This window comes from Anabas testudineus, chromosome 10, assembly GCF_900324465.2.
Source record: "Anabas testudineus chromosome 10, fAnaTes1.2, whole genome shotgun sequence".
NCBI classification, from domain to species: Eukaryota; Metazoa; Chordata; class Actinopteri; order Anabantiformes; family Anabantidae; genus Anabas; species Anabas testudineus.
This window is the reverse complement of record NC_046619.1, coordinates 4,923,858-4,940,856: the sequence shown is the minus strand read 5'-3', so window position 1 is coordinate 4,940,856 and position 16,999 is coordinate 4,923,858. Positions and strand designations below refer to the sequence as shown.

The 16,999-nt window shown below is 39.3% G+C and overlaps 1 protein-coding gene across 1 annotated transcript; it reads left to right on the top strand.

Annotated features, from left to right (window-relative positions):
• The first annotated feature begins 11,928 nt into the window (after positions 1 to 11,928).
• On the top strand, positions 11,929 to 16,931 carry hdac3 (histone deacetylase 3). Its single transcript, XM_026357731.1, has 15 exons — positions 11,929 to 12,105; positions 12,698 to 12,780; positions 12,863 to 13,005; positions 13,216 to 13,297; positions 13,456 to 13,512; positions 13,612 to 13,667; positions 13,758 to 13,891; positions 14,103 to 14,183; positions 14,351 to 14,424; positions 14,722 to 14,786; positions 14,993 to 15,082; positions 15,211 to 15,269; positions 15,508 to 15,587; positions 15,720 to 15,877; positions 15,968 to 16,931. The coding sequence occupies exons 1-15, from the start codon at positions 12,051 to 12,053 to the stop codon at positions 16,035 to 16,037; spliced, it is 1,287 nt and encodes a 428-aa protein (XP_026213516.1). The 5' UTR covers positions 11,929 to 12,050; the 3' UTR covers positions 16,038 to 16,931.
• The last annotated feature ends 68 nt before the right edge of the window (positions 16,932 to 16,999 follow it).

Below are 16,999 nucleotides of genomic sequence, written 5' to 3'. Positions count from 1 at the left end.
AGTTAAGATCATCAAAATGCTTTTAAAAAACAGCCAGCTTCTGACACTGTGTCTTTACGGCTCCCAGTGAACTCCTCATGTTGTCCATATTGGTTTATCCATCCATTGTGTGGCTTAAGTGACATGTTAAAAGGACACTGGGTGCAGTTTATTGGGTGTTCCACACAGTGACCCTCTTTAAATTCAAATCAGGTAAGACCCAAACCTGTTGCTGGAACTGCTTCTACATTGATTTTACAGAGCAGTAAAGGCGTCCATTCAGTGTCAGACTCCAGATTCAATGGGTGTTATGATCACAGGAGAAAGCCCATTCTCTGCACCCACTCTCTAATGACTTTACCAGCCATCCTGTGTTAACATGCCAGAGACTAGTGAGACCAGGAAGGCCTCGGAGAATAGAAGGTAAAAACAGAGAAGGGAGGAAGTAAAGAAAAGGAAATATAAAAGATGAAAGCACATCAACACAGAAAACAGATAAAGAGAAAATGTGTTCCCTATGTACTGAAATCACTCAGTAACTTACAGACCCCGAGACTGAGGGCTGTACTTCTAATAAAAGAACATGCTTCATGGGATTTTATAATCCTCCACTTGTTTTAAATTTCATGAATGCTATTTATGACATGAACTCCTAGTAGCTATTTGTGATTGGTGCATGTACGTACACATACAGTGGCAAGAACATTTTAAAATTTCATTACAAAACTGAAAAAATTTTCATAAAAATTGATTTGATCTTCAGCTAAGTCAACAGTATTAACAAATAAAATCTTTTATGTCTTTATTAAGAACAATCATAAAACCCTCATAGTGCTAGTGGAAAAGTATAATATATAAATATAGATATTTGATTTAGATGAAGATCAGATCACATTTTATTGCAGAAAACCATGACATTTCACAAGTTATTACTAGTTTTAATACGATTTCTTGCCACTGTATATATCTGTCATATCAATGCTAAGCTAATCTAGCAAAAATTGCAAGTCCTGGTTTAAAGTTACAAGTATGCGATTGTCAGTGTGTCCACACAGTTTCCTGCCACCGGTGAAACAAAAGTCACACTTCATCTGAATAAGGAACAGCATTAAGAAGCTTTTTGTTTTAAAGACATTCAGTCCCAAATGAAGCCAAAGTGCAAACGACTGTAAAAAAAATCTGGTGCAAATCAATAGTCACTTCGATTTGAATCAAAAGCCAAACAAATCTCCTTAAAACATGGTGTGTTGCTTTAAGAAAGTTTGAGCACGGCCAAAACATCTTAATGTCAGAGGCATTACGCTGACTGCCAGCCAAGTCACAGCTGCCCCATTCAAGATAACACATGTCAGGAGAAAACTACAATACGACTCCCACATGTTTTCAGTACAAGTCTGTGATATCATGTCCTGCTTGTAAATCCTCATTCAGAACTCTCCCTTAACTTAATGTGTGGACTGTTACTATGACTACTTGTCAAGTTAAACTACTGCATTTTCTGATTAACACACACGTCAATGACAATTGGATCCTGTATGCCACATGCTACTCATGTTAATGTGTTTAAATAGCTTTTTCATCATTTTTATGGACTGTGGATAAATATAACCATCATGCGGGCTAAAAAAAAATTCAACAAATGCTTTTTCTTTTTCTTTTTTTAAGAAACGTTTCCCACTCTCACTAAGTACATGGCATGTTAAAGGTTTTTAATGACACTAGTTGATCCTTTTTTCACGAGGAGATTTATTTCAAATCTCTCTCTCTAAATACTGGCTGTAAAAATGTGAAAGAACTTCCTGCAGAGAGACGCTTCCAGATAAACTTACCATACTTTATACGGTGCCTTGTGCAAAGTCTTGCAAGCTTTCTTTTGCTTTTCGGTCATTATTACTGAACACTGTTCTTCTCTAGTTGTTGCAACAATGCCATGCCGGGCTAATAAATACTTAGCGATTTATGTTGAGCGTCTGTTTGACAGGAAATTCTCCATGTTGCACACAGTACAGCAAGTGTAAATATTTGCAGTGTCTTTGAACTAAATCATGTGGGACTGTTTTTTTGGTGGTGGTGGTCAAAAATGAGTAACATTTACATTACAGGAGATGAGCTCTATTTCCAATAGGAGACCAAAAGAAACAGCATTGATCACACACTTAATACATCAATAAACAAATGAACTATAGCGACACCGACCACATCTGTCACAGCATGGCTGTGAGGATGAACTTAAACGTCATGCTCGGATGTTGCAAAGACAAACGTGGCTTTTAAAGTGTCACCTTGCAGACTTTTGACACTAATTAGACACATGTGTTCTAACTGACGCTGAACAACTAATCACCAGACATAATTCAATCTGTCAGTTGAGTTGAGTTCATGCAAACTTTTGGGCTAATGCGTCAACATATGCAGATATTTTTCTCTTCTTTAAATTAAGAATCTCTAAATGAAAACCAGATTATTGCAAAAACAAACCGTACCACAGATCAAGCTTCAGTTAAGGTGACATCTGGAAGCATTTAACTAATAAAAAAAACACTCACCTGGAAATTCCTGCAGAAAGGGAGAAAAATATCAGCTTAAGTACAAAATAGACCCCCTAAACAACAGGTCCTTCAGACGTCACGGGAGGCTGGAAAGTCAGTGTTTTACAGGAAAAGCAGATGTAAAAAAGTATCCAGTTGATGGTTTTAGTCCTGGTGATGTTTGCTGACTTGTAAAGCCGACGTCTGTGAAGCGAGAGGGGATGGAGCGCTCCCTCCCTCCCTCCCTCCCTCTGTGTGTGTGTGTGGATTAGTTTGACCCTCTGTTGGTCCTCAAGGCATCTGGATTTCAGATTAACTTCTTTCCCCTCTTTCTTGTAACTGTGCGGTCAGGAATGCAGCTTCTCCATCCACTTCTACACCTACGCTCCCTCCTTCACCTCCTCCATTCATCTCTCTCTCTCTCTCTACTTTACCTAAACCTCGCTCCCCCTCCCACAGACATGTTCTCCTGGTGGAAACATTATCACTTTCCTTTCCTTTGTCCCTGAGGGTATCATTCTTTTTTTTATCTCCTTGCTATCTCTGCCTTCTTTTCTTCTTCTCTTTTTCTTTCACCTTTCCAAACCCACACCTCCATTTTCCCTTTTTTCTCTCTCCTGAGGTATTTTACTGTTTATGAATACAGATTAGTCAATTACAATAATCCACCCATAGATATCAAGCCTTTGCTGGCGGCTATGCACACTGACACGTACTTTGTGAATGTTGGCAGTATTGCCTGTGTGATCTGCCTGGTTAAATGTTACAGTGAATCAAACAGGATGAGGTCAATTGTCCCTTAAGCTGTGATACTGTACGTAATGTGGCTGTGTTGACATATCCGTTTACAAGACTGAAGAGAGTTTTTTTCAGGCACAAATGTAAAGTCTGGGCTTTTCATTACATGACTGGTGCTAAATAAGAGTCTTAGACATATTGTTCATGTTGACTGTGTAATGGGTCGACTCTTGTTGGTAACATTTGGAAACACTCACCTGCTCATTTGTTTCCACAGTGGAACTCTGAACAACTGTACATGAATAGACTTTTGTAGCAGAACATGTGCTCCACCTCTTCATTTGGAAGAAAGAGATGAAACTATTAATGTGTGGTTTACAAGCTAAAGCTTGTAAAACATTTAGCAAGGGCATGTTAATATGCTTTTGGTGCAGTTGATGTTTTTCTGTTTGCGTTTTTCTCTTTTCTCCCCAACATTACACATATTGTTGTTGTTTTGAAATGATCTTTGTCTTTCTAAATATGAATACTAAAACCAACCAGTATACAGAACCTTTATCTAAGCAATCAACTAAGCTTCTATTATTAACTTAATGTAAATATGTACGTTTTAATAATTGCAAGTTTATTTAACTTAGTTTTATTTTCAGAGAACTTTACAAGCTTATACACAAGTTGTTCTGACAAGAGGTTTGATCTAAAGAGTTTTATTTACTTTGGTGCAAAATAACTTCAACAGCTGCAAGAGCTGTACTGAGAAATATAAAACCATGATCTAAAGTTGCTTTCCACGTGACTAAACTGTTAAGTTGATGTGAATCTAACTGCAACTTGTTAATGGCAACAGTTATATTAAAGTAGCTGTTTTCTTTTGTTAACTCGGTTTTACATTTCCAAAAATGAATAAAAGTATGCTGAACCAACTATTCAGCCTAGTATCAGTTTTCATGTCAACTGAGGAACTAATATTTCTAAGATGAATAAGCCTTTTAAGCTTATTCAACTTCAATACTAAAGACGTAAAAAGAAATACAAGCCTCCACCAAACTACATTCAAATTATTTTACAATAATTCTGTTAAGTTATCGTCAAACCCATCCTATTCAAACACTCCCAGTCACAACCCTTTACTTTGTACATCCTGCATTTTGTTGTAGGTTTAATTTTAAATAGTTAAAACTGACAAACAAACTCAATACTCAACTAAAAGGACAAATACACTCTTTTCCAAATGTATTGGAAAAGTGAGGCCAGTCCTTTATTTTTGCTATAGACTCAAAAAAGTAACTACTAACTTATGATTTTAAAATACAAGTACTATTTCCCTCTGATTTGTAGTGGAGTAAAAGGAAAAGTAACACAACATAACCTCCAAATTGTATGTACTTGAGCACATATACTTAGTTACTTATGACCTCTGCCTTAAGGGAATGTGCAGAATTTGATTCTAATTGTGGCAAAATATGTAAGTTATTAGTGTTTTAAATATTTTCTCCAAGTATTTTTAGTCCGGGCAGGGTGACTGAAGGTCAGTTATCATTTTTTAAAGAGGAGAAAGAAACGAGTGTTTCAACAGTGGCGCCAATGGTGTTTTTAAAGTTAGTGTTTGTGCATCTTTTTCAGGTCAGATGGGGAATTCACCACCAAAGCAGCCCACTAGGTGAAAAAACACTTCCTTGTACATTTATATCAAATTACATGTTTCACTGGTGAAACTGGTGACAGTATCTTGAACCAGTTTTCATCTGTGTTCTTGTTACACCTAATTTTTCTAGTGCACTTGCCTTGCAGAAAAACAGAAATACATACAGTATGTGTTTCTGTTTATGTACACAAACATTTCTAAGGCTGAGCCCCTTGCCAGATTAAAAACTCCTTATACTACTATACAGAAAACACATATTTATAACTGTTTGTTTATACTGTTTGATACCTTGCACAGTTTTGGACATGGGTTCCTTAACAGTCAAGCCTGTTGAGACAGAAATGTTCACACTAAACTCCACCAGTCTCTTCTCCTTTAACATGTCGCTCTAATTAGACAGAGCAAAACCAAAACATTCCATGTATTCAGTGAAAATCGCATTCTTAAAGCTAAATCTGGAAACAGTCAGGGAGACATTTTGCTAAGCCCGTGCTAATGTGACATGTTTCATATGTACACAGAGGAGGTCAAAGAAAAAGCTTTAACATACCACACTACCACTATATCCTATTTATGTCCCCACTCCCGGCTGTGTTAGTTTAGATTTCCACATAGTTGCGTTGTTTGTTGAGACCCTCGGCTGAGGGTGCAGCTATATTATTGTGTCTTAACCTGTCTCTGATGTCCTGGCGTCCTCTCTTCCCATTCGTTACTTACAAATCCCTCACTGTTAGTCTCTCGCTGCCTTAATCTCACAAGCGCCAAAGTTCTTCATGATACGCTTTTTCTTTGTGCTCCATCTTTCCACCTCCATATTTCAGTAATCCACAGGCTCGCTCTTTGTTTCTCTACCCTACATGAGGATGAGACATTTGTTGACTGTAGCTCAACTCGTGTCTTTATTCAGGCATTGAACTTGAACCCTGGGATGTTTGTTATTTTTCTGCTTCTTGTATGAAAGATCCTTAAAAATTCACGAGGATGACACAGTAGGCACTCATTTCATCAGACACTTATGTGCACAGTAGAGAGTGTGACAGAGTCTGTCTCCAGCCTTTCTAGAAACAATCTGAGGTTTAGGAACAGTGAAGCTTTAAACTACAACATCAGCATGTGCTCACAAAATGTTTAGCACTAGTTCAACTACATAGATAGACTGTTTGGCTTATGTGTGGTTATTCTCCAAGATGACTAATGTGTTACTGCCCAAAACTACTAAACACAAAGTACACACCACATGTATGTGGTGATGTGCAGACATGTTACCATGGTTACCAGATCATTTCTATAAACGTATCATTAGATAGCACCCACAAGATGAGAGCTCACTTGGACGTGGGCTGAGAAAAACCAAGCAGTCTCAGACTGTTTGGTTTTTTGTGCAGCGGAGTTTGATCATCAGCTTTAACATCAAACCAACTGCACGACACTAGTCTGAACCCTAAGAACCAAAAAACAGCATTACAACCCTCACACAGTGGCAGCTGCTTAAAATGGCAGCTAACCTTTCATCCTCAGTGGTGGGATGGTGATCCAGTACATGGATCATGGAGAACGCAAACATGTCAGCGTGTTTGTGTTCTCATGTGCTTCCTCGTCCTCTGTCTGTCCATTACTGTTCTTCATGTCCACCTTCAGTGCTTTCTCTGGATTATCCAGCACAGCTGTGTGTTTGTATTGTGCTGACTCTCGGCAGTGATGGGAACTAAAACAGAAGGAGCTGCAGCACCTGTATGTCTCTCATCTACCGTACGTCTGTCCAGCTTTTGTCACGCACCTTGTCTTCTCTCCTTCGTTCACTCCTTCTGAGATCCAAGATTCTGTCAGCTGATGGACCATGAAACCATAAAACATTGATTTGCAGCAGGTCGCACTATTTTATGTTTTCACTAGCTCAGCTTCTGCTTTTTAGAGAAAACAATGTGCAATAATGTAATAAAGCAACAACCTTCACAAAGTCAAACATCAAATGTCTGTCTGCCAAAATGTCTTTTTCACCACACCCTCGTCCACCATGAGACAGCTGCAGCTATTTTCCTAGAAATTATTAGACAGTAAAAACCTGTTACTGTCTGTCAGACTTACTTGGTGTAAGTTTGACAGACATTGTTTCTGTCCTCCTTGTTGGTCATTTAATAACTTTGTCACTAAAATGCACCTTGTTGCCTCTGTTTCCTGTGTCATGGCCAAACAACTCTGAGAAAGTTTGATGATGAGTTTGTGATGACCTAATATCCATCCCACCCCATAGTTACAACCCATCACCATGGAAAGATTCATTTTATGCCGTACTCGTGTGATTGATGCCAGCTGATCGAGTGCAATAAAAGGTGTGCAGGATAACAGCAGCTCACAAGCAGCTACATGTGAGTGAGCACTATATTTTTTTCACAACAGTCTCCCGAACAGAAAAGCAGCAAACACAACACTTCCAGCGCTGCCGTTCTGCTCTGCTTGCTACAACAGGTCCCTCTCTGTTTCATTCGTTTGGATGTTACTCATGCTCGTGGTATTCCTCGTGATTTTAGCACTTCATGTTGGGTACACCCTCTGCTGCGGTTGCTATCAGTTTGGTTCCTCCGTCGACTCGAATAAAAGCCTGTTTCAGTGATCACGGCCTAATATTAAATTTGAGCTGATGCTTCTCCCCAGTGCCCGATGTCTTTCTTGTTACTTAAATCTGGTTTCTGCTGTTCCCTTAACACGTGTCACTTCCTTTTCTCTGTCACCTGTAAAAAATGATTGGCCTCAGTGAGAAAACTAAGAGGAATTCAATTTTATGTTCTGAATCAAACACTGATTCTAAACCCTTTCTCCCCACTGACATTTAAAAATGTCACATCACATTTCACCTGAAGAGCTGGAAATCTATCGTATCTCTGATTTAAGTGCGAACGCGACGGTTTGTCAGAGCTTCCAACACTCCACTGTACTTCTGTCTTATTCTACGTCCCGAACGAAGCCAGACTACTTCATACACAACTGTACAGCCGTGCAGCACCACTGTACACATCTGTAGTATGATATATTTTGGAATTTGTTTGCATGGCGTCTGTTGTTATGTTTTTCACAGTTTATTTATCCATCACTAAATGTATGATTGTGACTGTCACAGTATGAGTTTATTTCCTGTATCCACTGGGTCTTTTACTGTCACTGTGTTAGCTGAATGTTCTTTAACAACAACATAATGTTTATTCTACTCATATTTTTTGGAAATATCCTGAATTTAGTTATTTTACTATTTACTGTTTAAGTTTTAATATAACTTTCTAAACATGTTCACAGAGGGCTTTTGCATGAAAGAACTACCAGACTCCACATCTGTAGAAAACAGACAACCTGGCTTAAGAGACTTGGAAGCACATCATAAATATGTTTCCATGGTTGTAAGTTTGCAATTGTTAAGCATGAAATGGAGTTTATGTGAAGAGGGACAGAGAGGAAATGCCAAAAATATATACGGTACTAAGAGAAGTTTGCTGCTTTGACAGGTTGGCAGGTATTTAGCATTTGATGTGGGCTCATGGTAAAAAAGCATTAAAACTTGATCTACACCTCAGTTGATAGTCATGAAATATAAATTATTGTATAAGTACGACTCCTAAAGGAGTTGGATCATCTTCTTTTTGTTGTATTTCACTGAGGTTTGTGTAAGTTTCTGAACTTAACGATGGTTCATTTTACCACTAGTGATGGTATTGGTCTGTTTCAAGATGAAAACACAGATATGCCTTCTTCTCTACCATGTGAAACAGACACAGATTTGCACAGTAAGCTGTGTTGGTGAGATAAAAGTAACACCAGACACAGTACATCTGCAATCTCATCTGTGCCTGTTTCCACTGTCCTGGCCACTTTACAATGTGGAATGACCTGATGCACCTCTTTCCATCCTAAAGTGTTCAATAGTTAGTTTCGAGTTGTTGCAGCAACAGCCGCAGCAGTTGCACAGTTACTCTACAGAATATCTTGATCTTTTAGTCATTTGGAAGTCTTACAAATTCAAAATAAATGTGAATACATACTTCAGGTTTGTGTAAGAGTTGCTCAAACTTTAAACCTGTAACACAAAGGTGCTGACAGCTCCAGTATATACCCAGTTCCTGGAGGCCTTGAACTGACTGACATCAGCTGACATAAGCTGACATCCTGTATTTGTTCCCTGTGTGCAACAGATGAAAACAAAGAAATGAAAAGGAGCTGTGCACAGCCTGGAAACAAATGAATACTGTTGTAGCAGCCATTTTCATGCATGCATTCCAAATATTCTTGTCTTTATACTAAATATAAGTCACCTGTTTATTATAATGTAAAAGATTTATATGTATGAGTGTTAGAAATAATCTTAACTTCCACAACCACTGGGTAAAAGGTATATTACAAAATAAGCAGGGTTATTTATCCTCATCAGTCATCACCAGTGCAATTATAGTTGTCCAAGTCTGTGGATATATGTGAGCTCACAGGTGCCAAGCATCAGTGTAGGCTGTCATCACTTTAAAATGTGTGTGTGTGTGTGTGTGTGTGTGTGTGTGTGTGTGTGTGTGTGTGTGTGTGTGTGTGTGTGTGTCACAGCCAAGACCTCAGAATGCTTCATGTACATATATCAGCATGGCAGCATCACCTGTGTGTGTGTGTTTGTGAGAGTGATTCAGAATATGCGTGTGTGTGTGTGTGTGTGTGTGTGTGTGTGTGTGTGTGTGTGTGTGTGTGTGTGTGTGTGTGTGTGTGTTTGTATGACTATCATTGAGAGAATGCATTTTTAACCATTAGACTGAGGACATCTTTACAAAGTTAGCACATTTTAGCCAGTCCTCACAGTGTTTAGTTGTTATGTTTAGGGTAAGACAGTACACGTGATGATTTAAAAGTTAAAACACAGTAGATTACCATGGCCTATGCCACAGTAGGGGGCTAGAGGATGCATTATGTGAATGAGTGTCCCCACACTGACTGCCATACAAAAATGTGAGTGTCTGTTTTAACAAACAGGCAGAGACAGATGCTTGACAGAACAGATTTGGACCCTGGGGCCAAAACAAGCCAGTAAAAGATGAAGCCCAAATCCACGCATATGTGCATGCTCATGTATAAACACATGCACAGACTGATTTTGCCGCTATGCAAATGTAAACATTGACATGCTGCAGGTTTAAAATGTGCAAGACCAAATTTCTTAAAGTTTGTGCCATCAGTCTTCTGTTGTGTGTTATAGCTTTTCTCCCTAAATATAGTTTTACACTCACTGCACTGTAATTTTGCTATGGCAGCTGACTCTAGCAAAGATCTAGCACAGTAGGCTTTTGTATGTGAAACAGCATAAATTGAAATTAAACAATCAAAATGATATCCAATGCTATTTGCTATACGAACATTCTGCCTACTGGGTTAGTTGGACATGTGGCACAACACAAATTAGCGTGACTTCATGGCTGCACGGGAGACAAATGACACTCATTACTACAGCATCTATAAAGGGGAAAAGAATACATTAGGTGGAAAAGACGGGGAGTCCAGGTTTAAATCGGGCTCCTCTGACTCACACCTGTGCCTAATGCTCACCTGTGTTGAACCTACTGTATATATCAGGAATATATAATATGAAACCACTCTCTGCTTTGCCATTTAGCTGCAGGCAGAGAAGGGAGCAAACCAAGAAGAGAGAAAGTCAAAAGTACATGCAGACATTCCAACGCAACTCAGCCAACAAGCCAACACACATTCTGCAGAGAGAAGGTGAGGCTGCGCTGCACTGTGGATGATTGCTGGTGCCAGCCTTCTTCATCACACTCTTCAAAGTCATGGATGAACTGTCTTCCCTCTCTTTATCATGATACCAGGGAGACAGCGTCTTCATAAAATTATGTTTTTTCTGTTTTCTACCTTGTGTTTATTTAATAATCTAAACCATTGGATACATATAAACTTTGCCAACCAGCCTGAAATGTCCAGTGCAGCTAATGAAACACATGATAAACAAAAATATTTCATCACGTTGGTACAGAAATCCTACAAAAAGTCAATATTACCTTTAATCATTTGTGTCGGGCACATCTGGTGTTTCCATTTCACACACATGTGCACGCACGCACAGATTTTAGTCTTTACTGTGGAAAGACAGAGGGAGAGGAAAGGTGGAGAGATACTGAGTGATGAAGAAATGAAGAATACATTTGACTTAGAGCATCTTTGAAATACATTAAACCCCCTTGGTGAACGTTTAGAAACTCCAGTTGTTGTGTGTGTTTGGGTTTACAGACAGTGCTGGGTAAAATCTGTTCCAACTGCAGCACCTTCCTTTCAGCCACGTGTGTAAAGTCTTTTTTTATTATATATATTTTTTTATTAATGAACAGGTGTTTAAAACACACTGTTCTGCAGGTATCTTGTTGATGCTGTACTGAATTCATATTCACTACGTCTGCAGAGAGAGTTATTCAGCTTGACAAGGTGCTGTCAAAATCACCTGATTAACAGTAATCCCTTGATGATAGCTCAAAGGTAAACATGATCTGCACTGAAATCCTTACTGGACACTGCCAGCACTGATCAAACTCTCACCTGCTGTATTTGTTGCTGTTATCCATCACGGATGATCACATTTTGATTCCCCAACATGTGGATACCAGTGAAAAAGATTTAGTCCACATTTCATAAATAGGCATTTTGAAATGAGACGCTCCTTTCTGGGTATGTGCCAGCAATTTTGGTTTGATTCTGACTGTGTTTAAAAAATGAGTGTATGAGCATGAGCTTATTATTGACTTATTTTAAAGTAAATAGATTTATAGTCATTTTAAATAAGCTGCAAAAACAACTCCCATATGCTGCTATCACAACCTTTTGTTAGCATATGAATGTTGAAGGAGTATTACTTCCTTTAACAGGCACAGATTTTTCTTCTTTTGCTTTATGACTGTTAAGTCTGAGTTTATTATGAGAATCTTTATTTTGTTTTTGTTTTTGTTTTTCTCAGCTACGTATTTTCCTCCTCCTCCTCCTCCCCCTCCCCTCTCCGTCACTGTGGTCCCGGTCTGATGACGTAAACCACTCGGTGTTTACCATAGCGGTTTGCTAATTCACTGCAAAATGCGGATTTTATAGCTGCAGAAATAGACATAGTTTAACGAAATACTTCAGAAAACATTTCTTTCATAATGACAAACAGAACATCTTATTTCTACGACCCAGACGTGGGAAACTTTCATTACGGTGAGTTTGGTCCTAATGAATAGGCCTACTAAGGAAAACGGTGCTAATAAAAGCTAGCTAGCATCACATGCTAATAACTTCAAGATGTTTTATTTTCATTTTTAATTTTTTAGGATTTCACACTTTCACGCCGTATTTAGATTTGTGTTTCTTGTGCCGGTTTTCATTGTAGCGCAAATATATCTTCATAGTTATTTATTTGCACAAATCCCAAAGCTCACGGCTGCTTAGCTAGCTAACGCTGCCACTTGACTGTACTGACCTGATAACGTTAATGTACCATCATGTGTCAGTCGATACACTAAAGTAGCTTTAACGGTTGAAAGCCAGTGTGTAATAAGTGCAGATTAACTTACTTTAATATACGCGATCGTTTGACCGTAAAAACTTTAGTGCTAATGGAATATGAAAGAATATTGCAGCCACCAGTCACACACACACACCTGAAGTGTGTAAGGAGCGAAAGAAGAATCTGTCTTGAATAAATGCAAACTGTTTGTGTCATTTGTTAGTCTGTGCATTGTGGTTATGACATTTACAAGATTTCAAGATGCTGTGTGCTATACTGTAATGTGGAAACTGTCTCTTCCAGGTGCTGGTCACCCCATGAAGCCTCACCGTTTGTCTCTTACTCACAGTCTGGTTTTGCACTATGGACTTTACAAGAAAATGATGGTGAGTAGTACAGAGCCACGGTGTTACAAATGAAGATCCCTGGACAAAATGATGTGATGGACTTTTATTTTTTTGCTGTTAGGTGTTTAAACCGTATAAAGCATCCCAGCATGACATGTGTCGGTTCCACTCTGAAGACTACATAGACTTCTTACAGAAGGTCAGCCCCAACAACATGCAGGGATTCACAAAGAGTCTTAACACATTTAACGTGGGAGATGACTGGTAAGTATAACTGACCATGTTTTTAAAAATGTACCAAATATATGTATAATATGTAAATATTACATTAGTACCGTGTGAACACTCATCATTCTCCCAAATGATTTGCTGTCAGCAGAATAAAAGTCAGACTTCTCCACCTAACAGCCCACTACACCATCTCTGACACAGGTCTCACTAACCATTGTCACATTCTTTATGTTTGTGTCTCAGTCCTGTGTTTCCAGGTCTTTTTGAGTTCTGCTCAAGATACACAGGGGCCTCTTTACAAGGAGCTACACAGCTCAACCACAAGGTAGCACTCCCATTGCAAATACAAATAAACTAGTCCAGTGGAAATCTGCTGCTAAGTCAGTAGTTTAGCTGTAACAAGCACTGTAAATACTGATTTAATAGGGTTTTAGAGGTGATCTTGTGACCTTCAACTGATGCTGATTCGATGTTATTTTCCAGATCTGTGACATCGCCATCAACTGGGCTGGAGGTTTACATCATGCCAAAAAATTTGAGGTCAGGAAAAGTCTTGTATATCACAGCTGGTCCCCCCTTCTCTCTTTAAATTTGAATGTGAATGGTTAAAAGACTAAAATAATTTGTTTGTGTTTGCAGGCGTCTGGTTTTTGCTACGTCAATGACATCGTCATCAGCATACTAGAGCTGCTCAAGTAAGAAGATGCTCCCTTGAACAACTGTTTTCAAATGTGTCTGTTTCTCACACCTTAACTCTTTGTGCTCTGTGTGTGTTCATGCAACAGATACCACCCTAGAGTTCTGTACATCGACATAGACATTCACCATGGAGACGGCGTCCAGGAAGCCTTTTACCTGACTGACCGAGTCATGACCGTCTCCTTCCACAAATATGGGAACTATTTTTTTCCTGGAACAGGTAAATCCATCTCATATTTTGTTGTACAAAAAGTGTTTTTACACAATGTAAACAATGAACATTTATTACTTAAACGGTATATGCTACTAATATCTGTGGCACTTTACTAACAGACAAATAACAGGTTCATTTATTCAGGCCCTTTACCCGGTGTAGTTTTTTCTACTTCATTCCACTGTATATTAATACAGCATGTGTGTGTTTTCTGTAGGTGACATGTATGAAGTCGGAGCAGAGAGTGGTCGGTACTACTGCCTCAATGTTCCTCTGAGAGACGGCATCGATGACCAAAGTGAGTTCACTCTCTGCACAAATAGTAATATTGAATCTTATGTTACTGCATAAAATAACAATTAGAGCTGTGCCACTGTTGTGTTGACTATGTCGATCGCTCCGAACGTTTCTCCATGTGAACCATGTCAACACCTGTGTGTGTGTGTGTGTGTGTGTATGTTTCAGGCTACAGGCAGCTGTTCCAGCCGGTTATTAAGCAGGTGGTGGATTTCTACCAGCCGACCTGCATCGTTCTACAGGTCAGACTGTGCTTCTGTTTCTTCTCTGATGCTGTTTTAATCTTCATTTACTGCAAACGTGTGAAACAATCACAGATATACTCAGGTGGGGTTGTTGGGTTTTCTGGATAATTCTCTACACAGTTATATTTTGTAAGGTCTTAACTTGACTTATGCTGTGGTTGGGTGCTATATAAATAAACTGTATTGAACAGTATAGTGGAATTGGGAGCTGCTGTGATTCATGCAGGATTAGAATAAACTTGTAATGCGAACATATTTCTGGTATAAGTGTTGTTGTTGTTGCTGTTGCTGCAGTGTGGAGCAGATTCTCTGGGCTGTGACAGACTGGGCTGCTTCAACCTCAGCATACGAGGACATGGGTGAGACTGACATTACATTACAATTCACATGCTTTAATAAATCGCTGTACTGCGTTACTTGTGTAACTTTGAAGAATAATCCTTTACAATCCTCTTGTGTACACTACAGTAGAGGGCAGCAAACAGCTTGTACAGTAAAAACATACAAGGCAGATACATGGAGGGGCCTTCACTTTTCTTTATGTACATCACTTTCTGCATTTCAGTGAGTGTGTGGAGTTTGTAAAGAGCTTTAAGATTCCTCTGTTGGTCCTGGGAGGAGGAGGATACACAGTCAGGAACGTGGCTCGCTGCTGGTAAGTCACACACACAGATCACAGATACAGTCTCACACAGAATCGAGGCATAAATACATTTTAATTTTATTGTAATCTGTGTTGCTGCTTTGGTTTCAAAATGATTTCTGCTGTCTTCGCCATCATAGGACCTTCGAGACGTCCCTGTTAGTAGATGAATCCATCAGTGATGAGCTGCCATATAGTGGTGAGTTCACCTTCATATACCACATTTATGAGCTCTTTTGTTGTTGTCCAGTATGTTTGTTTTTTTTCCTATGGAATAAATCTGTTATCAGCATCCAGTTATATTTTAGTGAGTCACATGTAATAAAAGTAGATTCTTGTTGAGCACGTTTAGCCTTTAGCACCACCTGTTGGAGTCTAGTCTACATGAGGACTCATTGGAAAACCTTCTCTTCTCCTCCTGTATGTGACCTCTCCAGAGTATTTCGAGTACTTTGCTCCAGACTTCACGCTGCATCCTGACGTCAGCACCAGGATAGAAAACCAGAACTCCAGACAGGTAACACACTATCACACTCTGTTTTAATAGTTTTTTAAAAACTTTTAAAAATATAAAACACGCAGACAGTGTTTTGTAACACTACGTTAGCAGTGTGGCGTCTTTCTGACCTGACTGTGCACGTCGTTGCAGTACTTGGAGCAGATCCGTCAGACAGTGTTTGAGAACCTGAAGATGCTGAACCATGCGCCCAGTGTCCAGATCCACGATGTCCCCTCTGACATGCTGAGCTACGAACGCAATGACGAGCCAGACCCCGATGAGAGGGGGGCCGAGGAAAACTACACCAGGTCAGTGCGCCTGCATGAGTTGGGGGGGGGAGGGGTGTAAAATGACTGCAGTACGTCTAACTGACACCTTTAATAATGTCCCCTTTTCAGACCAGAGGCAGCCAACGAGTTCTACGATGGCGACCACGACAATGACAAAGAGAGCGATGTGGAAATTTGACCCGCGAGTGGAGCGTTTCCTTTCAGCCTTCTGTTTGCATCGGCTGCAGCGTCCAGACACCTCACCGGAACTGCAGATTGCAAATTGACATAAACATTTTTGTAAGGCTGGAAAAGACCGTCCATCTCTAGGTCCCCGCCCTCCACGCTGTTCCACCACCGTGACTCATCAGAACAGATGTGACTGGAGTCTCCACACACAGCTCAGTAGGAATGTGTGGTTTTCTTATGGGGGGTTTGAGTGTGAGAAGATTCCAGCATAAGATGCTCCTTCTTGTTTTCAGTCTGCAACTCAAAACCAACTGTTTGTACATACAAATATTCAAATATCTAGATTTTATTATTTTTCTTTTGTACGTTTTTACCATTTGGAATCTTGTTCCATGTTTTCTTACTAATGCATTTAACTTTTGAAGGAAGAACATGCAGCAAATGTAAGTATTTCAGTCAACTGGATTCAGTTTCACAGCACTCATTGAGAAATAGAAAAAATAGAAAGTTCAAATGCTAAACGGCATTAGTCACACATTAGCAAGTACAGATGTTTAAACCAAACTTACAGTTGTAGAGAAAATCTTTTTTTTTTAAATTCAGTTTTCTACAACAAACCTCTGTAAATGAGTCTTTTCATTCCTTCTTTTTCCTCCTTCTCACTACTGTTTATAAAATGTATCATCTGTGAGTGTGTTCATAGAGGAGGAGAACTGTGGTGAAGCCTTATGTGCAGGTGCAGTAGCCGATTGAACACGACACACTGGGGCAAAGAAACTGAAGCCGCAGTAGAAACAGTTTCTACCATCCACTGCCTCCGCTCCTCTTTTAGCCACAAACTGGTTTAATGTGATTTTTGATATCTGTCTGTAGCTTTTGTTTTTAATAAAAAACTGAAATTGAATTGAATCAATCTTGCATATTTCACATGTTCATTGATAAGATGTGAACACAGCCACCAGAGGGCAACAT

Coding starts and splice junctions, on each gene's coding strand:
- hdac3 (XM_026357731.1), top strand. CDS start 12,051: ATGACAAACAGAACATCTTATTTCTACGACCCAGACGTGGGAAACTTT. Junction 14,425..14,721: donor CGACCTGCATCGTTCTACAG/GTCAGACTGTGC, acceptor CTGTTGCTGCAG/TGTGGAGCAGATTCTCTGGG. Junction 15,083..15,210: donor AGGAACGTGGCTCGCTGCTG/GTAAGTCACACA, acceptor TCGCCATCATAG/GACCTTCGAGACGTCCCTGT.